Raw genomic sequence first — 18,206 nt, forward strand, 5'->3', positions numbered from 1 at the left:
GCAAACAAAAATTTGACCTGACCTATTACCATCCCTACCGATTAAAAGTGTTATTTTGTTGAATCCAATGACTATTTTATAAAATGATCCTTTGACTATGGTTAGTTGTTTTATTGAGTCACTTGATTATTAAAAGTTATCACTTTTATTATTTGAGAGATTCAACAATGTAACACCCTATAATATAAACAAGAGACTACTTTATAACTTTTAATAGTATAAGAACTTGTTAACGCTCTATAATCATGAGATTTTTTGTGTACTTTATCATTATATTTATAATAATATTTTTCTATCGACATATTTTGTAACTTTTAAGGGGAAAATAAATTATTTGGGGGCAGTTATGCGGTGTGGCACCTTATTATACGGCTAAAATAAGGCGCTATCGGTTTTATTATTATTTTAAATAATAAAACCGGTAAAAAATGACCGAAAACATCATTATTTTGACCGGTTCTAATTACCTACATAGGTAAACACGGTAAAAAAAATCTAATAAAAAATGATATTTTCGGTACAATACTACCTAAAACATCATTTTTTATCTGATTTTTTTACCACATTTACTTATATAAATAATCAGAACCGGTCAAAATAATGATGTTTTCGATAGTTTTTTATTGGTTTTGTTATTTAAAATAATAACAAAATCGATAATGCCTTATTTTAGGCGTATACTAAGGCACCGTACGTGAACGTTTCCCGATATTTGGTGACCAACATATTTTGAATTTTTTTGAAATTTCAGGGGAACCTTGGGTGTAGTTTACCCTTGAATAATATAGAGTTGGAGATTAATAAAAATTATTTTTCCTCTACTTTTGCAGTCATTCACTTAATAATAATCAAGGGGCGAGCACAAGTAGCAGAAGGCCTGTCAAGCAAAGCAGGGATCCAAATTCATATCAGTCAAAAGCTTTTAAAATACAATGAGCTACAGGAACAAAACTTAATGTTTTCTCTACTTCTACAATGAAATCCCAATATAGCTGGGCTAACTCTTACTTGAAGCAGAACCTAAATAAGCTTCAATGGATCTTTTCCATAAAACCATACATTAATCATAGGGAGAAAAGCTTGAAGCAGACTATCCGAGGGACCATCCTCATGAAAACATGACACCGAGTTTCTTTTCAAAGTCGTCACCATCTTCTTCCTCCTCTATGTATTCCTCTTCAGCGCCCACATTTTCACCCTCCACATAGTTATATTCCCCTTCATCAACTTGTTCATAATAATAATCTCCTTCCCTTTGGTCATCTGCCTCGTATTCATGATCTTCTATTCTTTCATCTCCCATGATCCCATCCTCGGCCTTGGCCTCACTCGTGTTGAGCGGTTGAGAAGGTTCACCATGAGTGACTTCCGTTATCCCGATATCTGCACTTGTGGGGCCGGATACTTCTTTGTTTGCCTCTTTCTCTGTCAATGATGCTTCTTTGTTATTGAAGATGCTAATCAAGCTTCCCTTGCTTTGTTTTTGTTTAACGTCTTCTTTATTTATGGATGCTGTACCATTCTCTGATGTTGCACCTTCTGATTGTCTCTTTCTCTTCAGAATCTCACTAAGAGGCATTGGCCCTTTGAATGAAAGATCGCCTTCAGTTTGTTGACGATCTCCAACGCTCTTTTGCTTTCCAAGAGACTGGTGCTCCTTATTATTAGTGTTATTTCCAACTTTCAGCACTGCAAGACTATTTGAACCTGCAAACTCAGAGCTCCTCTCATCCATTGCTTCTCTTCTAATCCTTGCTCCACTGAAATTTCGACCTTCATTGTTGTTGAACTCCCCTTCCACCCTTCCTTTTATTCTGTCATGAAGCCTACCTTTGGAAGGGGTTTGAGGATTTCCTGGTGAGTGTTGTCCCCAGTTTCGCCCTCTTTCTATCTCCCTTTCTGAACGTAAATCAGATCCATGGCCAACAGATCTCCCTGGAAGCTTTATTCTACCCTGAAGACGACTGCACAGGGACCTCTCATGAGAAGAACCCTGATAAGGTCGTTCCCCTTCATAATTTTCTGGGGCTTGATCACGATTGACAACAGATTTCAGGCCATTAACCCTCCTACGCTTAGCCAAACGATGTCGAAGATCTGACTCCTCAACATGATCAGGAGTATCAACTCTTGAGGTAGCCCTTCTCTCAAAAGTAGATGATCCCAGAGGTATCCTCTTAGATGAAGCCCTCTGTTGGTCCCAATCATAATTCCCTTTTACCTGGTCAAATGAGTCATACCCCGCGTGGATCATGAAACATTTCTTTGTCAACATCATCCATGGCATCATAATTAGCAGATCGACCAATACCATATTCATTCACATTCCTGCCTTTGTGTCCTCTTGTACCTCCATATTGATCTTCACCATGGTAGAAATCAGAATCTCTCAGCTCATCATCCACAAGAACATCAAAACCAGGAGAGGATTCCCTCAAAAATTCATCAGTGTCCTTACCATGAAAACTCGGTTCATCTGAAGCATGGGCCTGATGCATGCGGTTAGAATGGACTATAGAGCCACCATTAACAACTGGAGTAGTTTTTGTTGCTCTGTGTCGAGGAAGTACCTCCTGTATTGTGTGAGGCACATGTTTCCCCGTTCCAGTACCACTCCTAGTGAAAGCAGCAGTTTTATTTTCAGAAGCTATTCCAACGGTATTTGAAACTTTAGTCGGAGGAAACTTCTGTAGCTGAGGTGCTTCAACGACACCAAAAGTCTTCTTCAAAGAATGAGGCTCACTCGCAGTGGTAGTTGCCGCTGGTTGTGTGGTTTTATTATTTGTAGTTGGACCATGTAAAAAAGCACATCTGTCACCTTTAATGCAAATCCCTTTTTGGAAGAAAATACACGGTACCGGTTGTTTGCTGGTGCCGTAAGAAGCATCCTGGTTGTAAGACGTATGACTAGCAACTACAAGTGCTGTAGTTGCTGCTGTGTGCAACCAGGGCTTGGAGGAACCTGTTGGCGTTGTTGCTTGGGTTCCCAACAAGCCATCCAGGGGCTGAAAAGACAACACCAGAAGAACAAGAACATTATCAAAACCGGTCCAATGTACATCACAGTATGGGTGAAATAGCTGGATATTGTGCCGAGAAGACTCCCTCTGGAAACCTCTAAGACTAGCATAACACAGAGATTATCATACTGGTGCAAGAGAAGAGAAGAAACTTACAGGATGCCGAAATCCGCATTTTGGGTTCAAGCAATTCCCATTCAACCAGTAATAACACAATCCCTTGGATTAACCCGGGCATATTCACTGTGGCGATACTCGCATTCACTTCCCTATCGGCATTGAAAAGAAAATAAATAGAAGTTATGACAACGATCATTGATGTCAAAAGGCGAATAGAAGCACGTTAACTACGGTCACAGCATCTTACAGTTAATGAAGTAAATCATAAGACAACTCGATGCCATCTAAAACATTTAGCTCTTATCCATAAACAAAAACGATGAAGACGTGTATCTAAAGCTACTTCACAAATGGAAAAACAAGAACTTCACAATTGGCCCTTAATCCAAACTGCAGTCAGACGACCTGAAACAGTCTCGGATTGACGGCATTCGAGATTATGCATCGAAACATTCCATCATAGCTAGCAGAATAAGTGCATCACAATGACAAAACAACATATTCTAAAAACACTTTCCTTTTAACAATTGGAACCAGTTTATCCGAAGGAACATCAATGTGTCCCCATCTTCTAGACGAGTAACAGTGCCAGAACAAATACAACACGGTACGAAATCAATTCCCCAAAACTAAAAATAATTCGACTAAGAAAACCCTAGATTTCCAGATGAATTAACTAAGGCTTTACTACTAAGAAACTATAATGAGTTAGCAAGATCTAAACTTTTTTGCTGAAACGACAAGATCTTTGTTTCAAACACTAAGGGAAAAAGAAAACCTTTTTGCAGGTTAAAGGGGAAGCCAGAAAGTAGACGCAGTCTGTATTTCTCTTCAAAACCTCTTCTTCGGCCGATGTTTTTGTAGCACCCGCCACCGTGACCGTCGTCGCCCCCGTCGCCTGCTGCTTTTGTTGTGGCGTAGCCGCTACCATGACGGATTCTTCAAAAATAATGTATAAAAAAATCACCCAAAAAAAGTAACAGAAGAAAAGATCCTTCTTTTATTAGATCGAATCTTTCAAATAAGGTTTCAATATCATGCACTGAGGGAGAGAGGATGAGCCGCTACAAAAGAGATTAAGGGGGCTGAGGGGATGAAGGGAAATTATATAAGAAAACTGGAAGGCAGGCTGTAATAGCAAAATTTGATTTCACTCTCAATTTTTCAATTTGATTCGATTAATAAAATTTGAGTTTATTTGACTTCGAGTTTAAATTTTATAAACACGATTTGATTCGAAAAAAATTCAAATTCAAATTAAGTCGTAAAATACACATCGAATAACTCAAAATTTTTAGGAACTGATGAATTTATTTTAAGTTTAAGTCGAATCCGTAGATTTTATATGATATATGTATATTAAATATGAAAAAAATACGAAGAAATATATTTGTATTATATATATGATTATAAAAAGTCACTTAAATTAAAATTAAATAATATTATAATATTATAAATATTTATAACTAAAATTAAACAGAAACTCGAAAAATCGACTCGATTTAAAAAAATTTCAAATCAAATTCGAATTGTAAAATATGACTCGTCAACTCGAATAACTCAAAATTTGTAACTTAATTTGACTCGATCGAACGTTAATCGCTAGGTGTAAGCTAGAAAGGAAGAAAATTTAATGGAAAATATAAAATTTTAAAAACAAATAATGAACCAAGTTGGAGAAATATAGGGGAAAGGGGAAATTGTAACAAGAGATTTGAGTAGGTGATGTGTTCCTTATGTCGCATACACAAACATTTTCTTTTTAAAAATAAATAAATAAAATACACAAAGTCCTTGTACTTATTAAAAAGTGTGATATAGCCCTTGTATTATTTTTTTTAATATGGTCTTCCAACTCAAAAAAAAATAGAATCCGTTTGGTTTTAAAAAATATGAGTTATTTTTATTTTTATTTTCTAAGAAAATAGAAAACGTTGAAGAAAAACGTGTTTGATTGTAAAATTAGAAAATAATTTCTGGAAATGAAAACAAAAAATAACTGAAAATATGAAAACATAAAAAATACTTTCAGTATTTTCATTAAAATTGTTTTGAAAAATTGAAAAATAAGGAAACGTGATATCTAAATTTTTAATTTTGTGTGTGTTTGATAGCTGAAAAGTATTTTTCGGAAAATGTTTTTCTCATTTTCCTTTGGTTTGATAGTTGTAAATGGTTTTATGGAAAATATTTTCGCTGCTTGATAGCTATAATTGATTTTTCCAATGTAATTCATTTTCCTAGTTCCTGTGCATTTTCTTTAAATTGTTTTATCATCTAATTTTCCGTAAAACATTTTTCTAACTTTTCACTTCAGATTATAAATACTCAAAAATTATTATTTTATATATTTAATATTAAATTAATATTTAAATATCATTTTAATAAAAATATTAATTATTAAAATATTTAATATACATATAATATAATATTAATAATATTATATTTTTAATATTATATTAATATACACTCAGATATATTATAATAATATATGATATTATATTTTTAAATAAATTATTAATATTTATCTATTATTTTTATAATAAAAAATTATTAAAATATTAATAATGTGTATTCATTTATATATTTAATATTAATATAATAATTTAGTATTATATTAATAAAATACTAATAATTAAAATTAATGGTGTTCAAATGGTTAATTCAACCCCTATCAAATTGAATTACCACTAACTAAATAAATCAAACTTTTTTCTTTAATCATTAATCGAATCTTTTTTTTAAATATTAACTAAACTCAACTTTAATCCTTTTATGTAAATATTTTCTATAAAATTAATTATAGTGTATCAAACAATTAAAAAAAATTACACAATACCATCAAAACACCGTAAAATAGTTTCCGAAAATATTTCATGAAAAAATGTAATTCATTTTACATAAAACAATTTTAAATAATTCATTTTATGTCAAACAATTTTAATATAATTTATTTTACGTAAAAGAGTTTTCAGGTAATTCATTTTACATAAATTTTTTTTCAGAAAACAATTACAATCTACTAAACAGACCTTAATTGCATAACTTAAATCATTCTAACAACAATTTTTTTCATTTAATGATATTTGAAACCCTCAAATTTTTATAAAAAACAATATAGTCCCTAAACTTTTTTTACACTCAAAGTACTCCTTAAATTAATTTTTTAATTAATTTTGTAGTATTTTTATATTTAATATATTCAATATCTTAATAATTATTTATATTTTATAATTTTAATCTAAATAAATTTTTATTTTTATTTTAAATTAAATAAGTCCTCAAACTTTTTAATAATTAATTAAGCCCATCTACCACACCATCGTCCATAGAATATTACCACAACAATATCGTGAACTGTCTCATCAAAATTGTAGATTGTCATGTAAGTTTATTAACTATCATGTAAGCGTCGTAACTGTCAACATTTGATTCCCCTATTTAAAGAGTTAGACTAAATTTTTTATAAGTTTAAGAAACATATTTAGTGCAAAAACGTTTAGGGACTACACTAATTATTTTTTCCAAAAGTTTGACAATTACCACAAAACATATTTTTTTATGTTAATGACACTTTTTTGTGTTATTGCTTATAAAAAATTATGTATTTTTTAATTATTTTTTATTTTTAAACAATTATTTAATAAATATAAAATTATCATTAATTTATTTTGGGTAAACTACACATTTAATACATAAACTATCAGTTTTGATATGTTTTAGTATTTAAACTTTCAATTTTTTCAAAACCATACCTAACATTTATTTTTCATTTCATTTTATTACTCGTCGTTAAAAACTTAATGCGTTTAGTACCTAAACTATCAGTTTTGACCTATTTTAATACCTAAACTTTCAATCTTTTCAAAGCTTAACTTTAAATTTTGAATAAGGCATTAAAATGAAACAAAAAGCTAAAGTTTTAAATGTCTGGATAGTAAAATAAAACAAAAATTAAACTTTAGTTATAATTTTGAAAAAAAAAATTCAAAAATTCATTTACTAAAACAAACAAAAACTTATAGTTTAAATATTAAATGTGTAAATTATTTTTTTTAATAAAAATTACTAATTTTATTAAAAAGAAAAAATATTTAGAATTACGATAAAAGTTCACAGTCGTAAATAAAAAAGACAGAGACCAATTTATTTCAACAATTAAATGAATAATTATTATCCCTATAGATTTTAAATTTTAGCACTAGAAATTATAAAAGTATTTATATTTTTATTATCAAAATCGAGGCACATAAAAAATATATTCATATATCAAAATCTAATTCAAAGATCTAAAATAAAAACTAAAATGATAACAAATAAAATAAAATAATAAATAAAATTAATAAATACGAGCAACATAAAATTCTTACCAACGTTAAAACAGACACAACGGCAACAGGGTAAGTACTTTAATATCCTTTTTTTTCTTTGGGTAAACTACAAATTTAATAATTAAATTATTAATTTTGGTTCGTTTTAATATTTAAACTTTTAACTTTTTTAAAATTATATTTAATATTTATTTTTTGTTTCATTTTAGTACCTACATCATTAAAAAAGTAATGCATTTAATACCTAAACTATCAATTTTAGTCTGTTTTAGTACATAAAATTTTATTTTTTTTCAAAATTTAATGTTATATTTTAAAAAGAGTACTAAAATAAAATAAAATAAAAACTTAACTTTATATTTGTTTTTGAAACAATTTAAATGGTATAATTTACCCCTTTCCTTTTAGTTTCTACTTGTTTAGTTCCAAGAGTCCAAAGCCCCAGACCCTAACCCTAACACTCTATTCGGACCTGACTAAATCTATCGTCTCTCTTCCTCCTTGTTTTGCTACCAAGACGGATTCCGATGAATGTTTCTCGGTAGTCTCAGAATCCTGTAAGGTAGGTTATTTACTTGAAACATCCGTAATTTTTTTATCAATGTTCAAAGTAATTGTTCCTAAGGGAAAAAATTGGTGAATAACCACGCAATCTAGTGATTTTGATTTCTTGACCGACTGTCGATAGAGTTTTGATTTTTTTTAGTTCGATTTTGTTTATTTATACATTTTTACGGTATTTGATCCCGTTCCTATTGTTCCTCCTCCAGGTATCTTTGCTTGTATCATCGTTCAAATTCTTCCTTCAGCTTTTTCATCGATAATGCAGCCTCCTGTACCAGTGCCGCAGGGAGCCATGTCGAGTTCTGCAAGCTTTTCCTTTTCTCCAAATCCTCAGTTGGTTCAGAATGCACAAAATCAACCCTCTAAATCTGTAAGACAATGATAAAGTACTGAATTGTAATTTCACTTTGTCGTACTCGGCTTAAGTTTTCAAAAATTTCAATGCTCATTACTTTTTGACCTACAACTAGTATGATTTTCCGCTAGTATGAGTTGCTTGTAGCAATATTTAGGAAGCTTTGCGGTGTCAAGAATATTTTTGAATGGAGGATGGGACATAGAATTTTGCGGAATTTTAAATATGTAGGAATTAAGCAGTATGCCTCAATTTTATGCTCTATTTGTTGTCATCAGATTTCATTGAATGGAGTCTGAATGCAGTTATAGCCGTAGTTGATTAGGGCAGTACTTCCTAACACGATTCCTGTTCAGCCTTTGAATTCTGTGCAATCTCTTTCAATCCCATTCTCAATTTAGTACTTCACTGCTTTCAAAATGATGTCTAGCAATTACTTATGCATCTACATAATGGATTTGATATGGAGTTTTTTTTATGCCACTGTCTTAAAAGTTGAACTTTTTTGCTGATTGCAGGATACACCAGCCACTGGTACACAAACTGCTACTGTATCATCTATGTCAACTGTTTCTCAGCCTGGCCAATTACCGGTCCATAACTCTTCAGATTTTACAATGAATGCATCTACCACTCCCAGTTTTGCTCCTATAACTTCATGGATGCCCGCCACTCCATCTTTCCCCATGTCTAGTGGATCTTCAGGAACTCCAGGAGCACCAGCACACCCTGGATTAGTACCATCTATCCAGATGATTACTGCCTCGGCTGCTGCTGCTGATTCTCCCTCTCCTGCAGTTCCTGGACACAGTGCTCCCATTTCATTAAATCCAGCTGTCCAACAACAAGCATACCCTCCCTATACATCCATGCCTCCTATGGTTTCTTCCACACATGGATTTTGGATGCAGCATCCTCCAATGGGTGGCTTTCCTAGGCCTCCGTTTGTGCCTTACCCTAGTATTTATCCTGGACCCTTTCCTTCAACATCTCATGGTATGCTTCATCCGGCACCATCATCTGATTCTCAACCTCCTGGTGTTAGACTTCTGGGAATGAGTCCATTTGCACCATCTATTGCTGCTCTTGCTAACCAACCATTGGCAATACAGACAGGATTACCTCAAGGAATTGGTACGCTCAGGGTTTCCATGCTAGATTACTGATCAACTAACAATGTAAGAGCTGTTTAACCTTCATTAGTGAATCGTGAAGTTAATTTTTTCTTCATTCGTTTTTCATGGGGTTCTGCAGATAATAGGAAACTTGTCCATGATGTTGGAACCAAAGCTGAAACTGCTTTCAGTGAACAATCTGATGTCTGGACCGCCCACAAGACTGACACTGGAGTTGTTTATTACTATAATGCATTAACTGGAGAGTCGACTTATGAAAAACCTGCTGGATTTAGAGGGGAGGTACATGTAGATATGCATGCATATGTTCTCTATTAGTAACTTTGTTGGGGTGAACCATTTTTTTATTGTAGGCATTTTAATTGACTGATACGGTTTTCAACAAATTTCCCAAATGTTGGCTGATTAGCATTCTTTAACGGATGCTATAGGAAATTTCATTTACAATAAAACAGCTAGAAAATGTTGGAGTATCGAACAATAATCATATGATGCTTTTTAAATTAATCCGAAAATTCCCCATTGTTTTAAGTTGATATAAAACTATAAAGATTTGCATATTCACATTTGTGTTTACTTGTGGAGTACATATGATATTATTTCTGGCTCTCCACTAGTAGCTATATGGAAGTCGAAAATCAGTTTTTGTGTATAGAAGATTTTCTATGATCAATTTGCCCCGCCATCTGTGTTTTCTGGTGGCTTCTCAGATGCTAATTAAAATTAATGTGATGCCAACTTTTTTCTTTCACTTCTGTGCAGCCTGATCAAGTTACTGTGCAGCCAACTCCAATTTCCGTGTAAGTTATTTACTTTCACATCCACAAGTTGCTATGTGGCCTATCTCATAAGTGAGATCTGTCATATTGGCATTGCTGAATGAGATATATGGTTAATTACTTGGTTGTTGGGGGGAATTTTTTTATAAGAATATGGCCTCATTAAAAACTCCTTTCATAACCATCAAGATCAGAAAAACTCAATAGTCATTGGAAGGAGGAAAAGAGTGCCCAAAATTTTATTGCCAAAAATAAGGTCTACATCGAAAACCAAAATAGAAACAGTACAAAGACCCCCATAAAAGCACCCAAAACATACCCCCATCTCACCGAACCAAAACACCTATCCTAACACTATCCTATACCCGATTTAGCTAAACAATCAGCTTCCCCATAAGTACATCTCTTAACATGCCTAGTCATAACATTGAAATGCAACACAGTCTTCTGAATAACTCTAACCAAATCAACATAGCGAACCCGGCAAGTCCCCGGGTTGTTGATCCACTTCAAAGCAAGAGAGGAATCACTCTCTAAAATCAGACTCCCTTTATCCCTCCACACTGAGTTAAAAAAGAAGTCTAAACATGCTTGGATCGCTAAAATCTCTGCAAGGATTGGGGGGCCTGGACCAGTCGCTCTAAAGAAAGAACCCAACCTCTTATTTTCAGCATCCCTGAGAACACCGCCAATACCACTGCACCTCCAGTCAACATTAACAGCCCCGTCCACATTCATTGTAAAGAAACCCGTAGGGGGAGGACACCACTTTGGCTTAGACAAACCAAACTTTGAAGGGGAACTGTCAACCTTCTTTCAATTAAAGACTACTTCATTGAGAAGTAACCAAATTGACCAAATTACAACAAAAGGTAACATTCTCACACTAGCTTATACCGAGTATCAGGGATGGACTCCCACCAAGAAGAAATGAAACTTATAGTGTCCGAAGGATAAACGACTGACCCCCCACATAGCAACAAAAATCCCCCAGATTTTCCAAGAGACTTCACACAAGAAAAATAAATGATTTACTGATTCCGGCTGCTTCGAACACAACGGGCAGAAGAGATTAGAAAGCTCTACACCTCTTTGAGCGAGTTCTACCCTAACCAGAACTCTCTGTTTTGCCGCTTTCCAAACGAACGCTTCCACCTTGACTGGGGCAATTCCAACCCAGATGAACTTCTTCCAATTGAACGAACAGGACGAAAGCGAGAAACCAAGCGAGGAAGCAGATTTTACCAAATAACGACCATCACTTGAACCTAACCATTTTACCTAATCAGTTGGTGATGATGAATTCACTAGGAAACCTAGCTCCTGATTCAACGAATTCTACTGTTCTAATTCCCAATCAAAGACGTCCCGACGAAACTCGATATTCCACAGCCACCCTTGATCCAATTTGACCCCAAAATCAACAATCACTCTTGACTTGCATTTGGCTAGTGCAAAGATTCTGGGGAAACGAAATTTCAAGGGCCTATTCCCCAACCAACTATCGTGCCAGAAACTTATCTTGTCCCCTGCTCCAACCTGCAATTGGAAATGGTTCCTCAAGGGGCTATCATATGTACCTCTAATGTAAGTTGAGTGAATCTCACGCCAAATCCACGAGGCCCCACTCGGCAAACAATCCGGAGGAAGGATAGCTGTTGGGTCAAATTTATATTTAGCGGAAACAATGCCTTTCCACTGGCTCGACGGCTCCGAACAGAAACGCCAAACCCATTTGCCAAGGAGACCAAAATTCTTCTTTTTCAGGTAGACTATACCCAATCCACCACCTTCAGTAGGTAAACAGACATTCGTTCCAACTAACCCAATGGATGCCCTTCTTATTCGGCAACCCGCCCCACAAAGAGGTAGAATAAGTTACATTTGAATTTTTCTTATTTTACTAGAAATTGTTTAAAGTATTCCCCAAGAATGAGTTACATTTTATTTTTAGTATTCTTTTGAAATTTAAGAGAATATTATGTTTTTCTTGAATTCTTTTGTAATATTATTAGTCACATATTTTCAAATTGGGTATTATTGTTTAAAATATCATTTAGTTGTTTAATATGCTATATTGTAGTCAGCCCTGTGTGTTAGATATTATTTTAGTGTCTGGAGAAAGTGTCGTTCTTGGTAAAATTTCATCTTAAATGTCACGTCTCTTTTTTTTTATAGGGAGCAATTGGCAGGAACAGGTTGGGCACTAGTTACCACAAATGATGGCAAAAAATATTACTACAACAGCAAAACCAAGGTAATGTGTCCAGTCTAATTCACATCTCTAGCCTATTTTACTCCAATCGGCTTGGTTAATTGAATTGTTAGTGTGAATTTTAGAACAATGACATGCTCATATATATATATATATATATATGCGTGTGTGTTTTTTTATGTGCACTCTTAAGTCAGTGCAAAACACACATGCTTGTAGGATATGGATGAGTTGTGTCTGGAATTTAGTGGGTTAGAAGTGAAACTATAAGGAACTGTGTTACTTGTACTCGGGTGTTACTGTTGGACACGGGTATGGTTAGACTTTTCTTTTTTTTTGATAGAATTTGGAGGTCTCATTAAAAACTCCCTTCATATTCTTCCACATACTTAGAAGTATGTTAGACTTTTCTAAGTTTTCCATATATTTGAAAAATCCTTGGAGGTCATATCCTCATATCCAAGTGTCGGATATGAGACTTAATAAAGTAGTATATTACAGTCGAGAGGACCATTTGTGTACTTTACCCTTCTTTTTTATCACCGAAAACACTTAAATAGTTCATTAAATATAAAACTAAATGTACCTTAAATGCAAATACATTTATCATGAAAATAATAAGAGATGCAACAAAGATTCGTGTAGAATGCTGATGTGGCTCAATGATTGTGGCAGTACGTGGGAGAAAACAATTATTAAGATTGAATGAAATTTGCATTATTGCGAAGATAAGGATCTTACTCGGGTGTAACTGTTGGACACTGGTATGGTTAAACTTTTCTAAGTTTTCCATATATTTGAAAAATCCTTGTAGGTCATATCCTTGTATCCAAGTGTCATATATGGGTACTTCGTGAAAAATGAAGAGTCCGATCAACATGGATAAGGGATTTATGGTTTATGGTTATAAATGAAAGATTTTCGTCTGGAATTTTGATTTGCACTGGCCGGGCCTTAAGAATTAAAAAGTTGCTGCAACACGGATTCTGATTGTTCTAAAATTTGGGAAACAGAAGATCCAGGGCTATATTGCTAAGCTATAGTTGCTGTGAAATGCTCTGTAAAAATGTTGCTGCTATATGGCAACAATTGGGAAGAATAGTGTGCTGTTCCTAAACGTTAAAGAGTAAATTGTCAGTGCTGTGGGTTAAGAGTATAGATAGGTGTCCTGATGCGTATGCTACAATTGTTAAGGATATTGCTGTTAGGTTAAGAGTTTTGGAGGGTGTAATTCGATGGGTAGCTAGGACAGCAAATATTGAGGCTGATGATTTAGCAAAGGCTGGTATTAGCTAGCTTCAATGTTTTTGTTTAGGTTGTTTATTTTTCAGAGTTTTCGGGTTGTTCATTGTAAGGGGGGTGATCTTGGCTGTTTTTAAACATTATGTATCTTTATGTTATTAATGAATTTTGAGACACTCTTTTCCTCCTTCCATTAAAGAGTACCTTTTGGCGCTTCATTAATCATGAAGGGGGGTTTTTAACGAGGCCTCCTCTTCTTATAAAAAAAAAGGAACCTTGTTTATTTATTCAAATTACTTCTATAAATATAATATGAAAGAAATGCCAGTTCCTTGCTTTTAATAAGAGGAACTATATACGGATTAGTCATTAATTGCTTTAACAGTAAAATGCTTTGCTGTTTGATGACAACATTATAACCAATGCCTAATGGAGTTGACTTATGTCTAAATTGCCACATTCATCAAGCCTTGTGCAATTTCAAATGAGCAGATAATGATGTTTATGTGCTGTATTCCTTTTACCTCCATTTTGCTTTTGATGATGTGTTTCCCAAGTTTTACGTTATCTTCATCGCAGGTTTTACCTCCATTTTTTTTATCAAAAAAAAAATCACCTTTTAGGTTTCGAGTGATTTTTTAAGGAAACATATATTGGACATTGCTAAAACTGTTATGCTTATTGAACTTATTTCCTATTTATTGATATGTTCCCACTTCTCATTGTGTTTTTATTTATCAGATTAGTAGCTGGCAGATCCCTTCTGAAGTTACAGAGTTGAGAAAGAAACAAGATGGTGAAGTTTTGAAGGAGCATGCAGCACCAGTATCAACTACTGATATAGTGGCAGAAAAAGGATCTACGCCAGTAAGTTTGAGTGCTCCTGCTGTTAACACAGGTGGCCGTGATGCCATGCCTTTAAGAATGTCAGTGGTGCCTAGTTCCTCATCTGCATTGGATTTAATTAAGAAGAAGTTGCAAGATTCTGGAGTTCCTTCTTCCTCAACTGTTCCTGTTACGCCAGTAACAGCAGCAAATGATTTAAATGGCTCAAAAGCAGTTGATGTTAAGGGTTTGCAGAGTGGGAACAACAAAGATAAGCTAAAAGATAACAATGGGGATGGTAACATATCTGAGTCCTCTTCAGATTCTGAGGATGCAGACACTGGGCCTTCTAAGGAAGAGTGTATTATGCAATTTAAGGTATATGTAGTGCCATATTTTGTTGCGTATTCTCAAATTTGGTTATCCTTGGTTTTATTACTGCCATCCAATCTTGTAGCTGGAGTGAATTGTTTATCATGCAAGTGAAATTCACAGGAAATGCTCAAAGAATTGGGGGTTGCACCATTCTCAAAATGGGAAAGGGAACTCCCAAAGATAGTGTTTGATCCACGTTTTAAGGTTTGTTGAGGCTAAAGATTATCTATTACTTTCTTGTTAGTTATAGGGAACTTACCTGCTACTGGAATTCCTAGAACAGTTAATCATATGAATGTTGTTGAATGAGAAAAAGGAACAATACTAGCCGTTGAACTATATGTCATTCTTAATTATGATAAAATGATCGCTTAGGTATGCAAACGAAGAAATGAAGAGATCTTATTTTGAAGTTAATAATTAAGACGTGACTTCTTTTTGTTGCATGCTCTTTTAGTTGGTAACAAATTTAGTTTTCCTCTTTGATGTACTTCATGATGAAGTCATACTATTTTTTTTTATAAAAATGGAAGGCCTCGTTAAAAAACCCCTTATTTGAACACTATATGAAGTCATACTATTGAGTTTTAATTTCTAAAAGTGCATCCTGTTGCAGGCTATTCCAAGTCATTCTGCTAGGAGATCCTTATTTGAACACTATGTTAAGACACGAGCTGAGGAGGAACGCAGAGAAAAACGAGCAGCTCAGAAGGCTGCAATAGAAGGATTTAAGAAGTTGCTGGGTGAAGCATCAGAGGTTTCTTAAATTGTCCAAAATTCACTGTCAATTTTTGTCGCATATGTTGAAAATCTTGATTTGAAACTGCCAAACTGTAGATTTTTACGAGCTGATTTTTTTTATTCTAAAGGATATTGATCACAACACCAATTATCAGTCTTTCAAAAGAAAATGGGGAAGTGATCCTCGATTTGAGGCTTTGGACCGTAAGGATAGGGAACTTTTATTAAATGAAAGGTAACATTACTAAGATAGACTCGGTCATTATTTTTATTTAATGTTTGTGCTTTTTTGCAGAAGGTTGACAGTAACGTGAACGAGCTACTTGACTATTCCTCCAAGACATCATTGAAAAGCTTTTAACCTTTCTTCTCTACTATTAGCTTCAATTTTTTGGTTTCTTTGATAGACTTTTACAACATATTATTTTCTTTCTTTTCCGTTGTGCCTTTATTTTGTTTTGAAGTAAGATAAATGTCTTAGTCATATCTGTTGCTTATATCCAATTTGTTGTGTTGATCTCTCAGTGCAACATGTGTTGTGTCATTATAATATCATGTGGTATGTTTTGATGCCAATACCTTTTTAAATTTATGTTGAACTTGTTCAGTTGACTCTAGACAGAGGAGGTTTTCTAATAATAACATTGAAAGCAACATTTATCAGCCGGTAGTAGGCTAGAGACCAGATTCTTTGATTCAATTTGGGTGTGTCCTTTAGGCTTATATCTCTTTTGGTTTGAATCGTTAATGCCCGAAATTTTTTCCTCTACTTTCTCGAACTGGCTAAGAAATGTCTCTGCTTCTGTCTCAGGGTTTTTCTTTTGAAGAGAGCAGCTGAAGACAAGACTCGAGCCATTCGTGCTGCTGCTGCTTCTAGTTTTAAGGCCATGATTAAAGAGAAAGGAGATATCAATGTTAATTCCCGTTGGTCCAGGGTATGTGCAATTTAAATTAGGACATTTGGTTAGTGGTTTTTTTCTGACCTTCTGGAGAGAGTATGTTCTTGAACATTTAGGCATCTTGCATATCTTTTGCATCTTCATTGGGTTGTTCATGTTTGCAAGTCTGCAAGCATGTAAAAGATAAAGAGAATTGGTTCTTATCATCTTTAATAAATATGATGGAAAAGATGACCCATTTTCTTACCTTTTCTTTTTGTTGTTTCAGGTGAAGGAAAGCTTGAGGAATGATCCAAGGTATAAATCTGTTAAGCATGAGGATCGAGAGGTTTTGTTTAATGATTACATATCTGAACTCAAAGCCGTAGACGAGAGAGCAGAGCGTAAGGAGAAAGTGAGAAAAGAGGAGGAGGTATAATTTCCGTCTCTCTCCCTCTCCCTCTAATCTTTTCTGGCATAAGCAAACTAGAATTGTAAGTTTGTACTATTCCGCAACAGGATAAACTGAAGGAAAGAGAGAGAGAGTTGCGAAAAAGGAAAGAGAGAGAAGAACAAGAAATGAAAAGGGTGCGGCTCAAAGTTCGCAGGAAGGAGGCAGTTTCATCTTTTCAAGCTTTGCTCGTGGAAACAATTAAACATCCCCAGGTATGTACTTTTCTCTAACAATTTTTCAGATGATACAATACGAAATCGACTGTTGTTTTGAATTTATTTATATTTACATTGTATAACCATATCTTTTGTGGAAATCTCACTTGCTTTTGTTTCCACTTGGATAAGTCCCTAATCATTCAACATCAAATTAAGGCCAAAATTCTTAAATGCTTGCTTTTGTCGGTTCATTTGGAATCTGTCAAACAGTTGACGCCTTTCTTTTATCAATCTTTCTAGGCATCTTGGACTGAATCGAAGCCTAAGTTGGAAAAGGATCCTCAGGGACGTGCGGCGAACCCTGATTTAGATTCATCTGATATGGAGAAACTCTTCCGCGAACACATAAAAATGCTGTTTGAGGTAAAATTTGCAACTACGCTATTATCAATAAAGACACTGTTCGATTACGAGTTGAAGAAACGAAAGGATGGGACATTTTAATTCTTAAGGGATTTATTGTGCATGTTGTTGGACTTCTTTTGAACAACCGTGCCTGACATAACCCTATGATTCGGCATCCTGCAGAGATTCTCGAATGACTTCAGAGCTCTATTATCCGAAGTCATAACTCAAGATGCAGCTGCTCAACATACCGAAGGCGGTAAAACAGTCCTCAATTCATGGTCGACGGCCAAACGTCTTCTGAAGCCAGATCCCAGGTATAACAAAATGCCAAGAAAAGAGAGGGAAGTACTATGGCGCCGACATGCCGAGGATATGTTGCGGAAGCAAAAATCAGCGACTGATCAAGAGGAAGAGAAGCACACAGATGCTAAAGGCAGAAGCTCTGCTGGTGATTTTAGAAGATACTCATCAGGTGCCAGGAATGTCCATGAACGTAGATAGCTTGGTTTCTTGGGAAAAACTAGGCATTTGTAGAATTTGCTGATTTTTAATATATATATATATATATATATATATTACAATTTCTGTAATCGGAATTTGTTTGA

At 34.3% G+C, this 18,206-nt stretch overlaps 1 protein-coding gene and 1 pseudogene across 2 annotated transcripts; one reads left to right on the top strand and one right to left on the bottom strand.

The window, feature by feature from the left end:
• Positions 1-1,101: 1,101 nt before the first annotated feature.
• Positions 1,102-4,215, bottom strand: LOC120197243 (annotated as a pseudogene).
• A 3,673-nt stretch (positions 4,216-7,888) lies between these two features.
• Positions 7,889-18,191, top strand: LOC120197246 (pre-mRNA-processing protein 40C-like). Of its 2 annotated transcripts, none has more exons than XM_039198844.1 (15): positions 7,889-8,033; positions 8,242-8,405; positions 8,909-9,524; positions 9,645-9,808; positions 10,289-10,326; positions 12,484-12,562; positions 14,504-14,965; positions 15,083-15,166; positions 15,579-15,719; positions 15,832-15,938; positions 16,515-16,638; positions 16,871-17,014; positions 17,101-17,247; positions 17,494-17,616; positions 17,782-18,191. In XM_039198844.1, exons 2-15 carry the CDS (start codon positions 8,295-8,297, stop codon positions 18,100-18,102), a joined length of 2,661 nt encoding a protein of 886 aa, XP_039054775.1. In that variant the 5' UTR covers positions 7,889-8,033; positions 8,242-8,294; the 3' UTR covers positions 18,103-18,191. The 2 variants fall into 2 exon arrangements, with proteins under 2 accessions (XP_039054775.1, XP_039054774.1); XM_039198843.1 differs by having other exon boundaries at positions 7,907-8,004.
• Positions 18,192-18,206: the final 15 nt, after the last annotated feature.

The sequence above is a fragment of the Hibiscus syriacus genome, unplaced genomic scaffold (genome assembly GCF_006381635.1).
Source record: "Hibiscus syriacus cultivar Baekdansim isolate YM2019G1 unplaced genomic scaffold, ASM638163v2 tig00117047_pilon, whole genome shotgun sequence".
Classification (NCBI taxonomy): Eukaryota; Viridiplantae; Streptophyta; class Magnoliopsida; order Malvales; family Malvaceae; genus Hibiscus; species Hibiscus syriacus.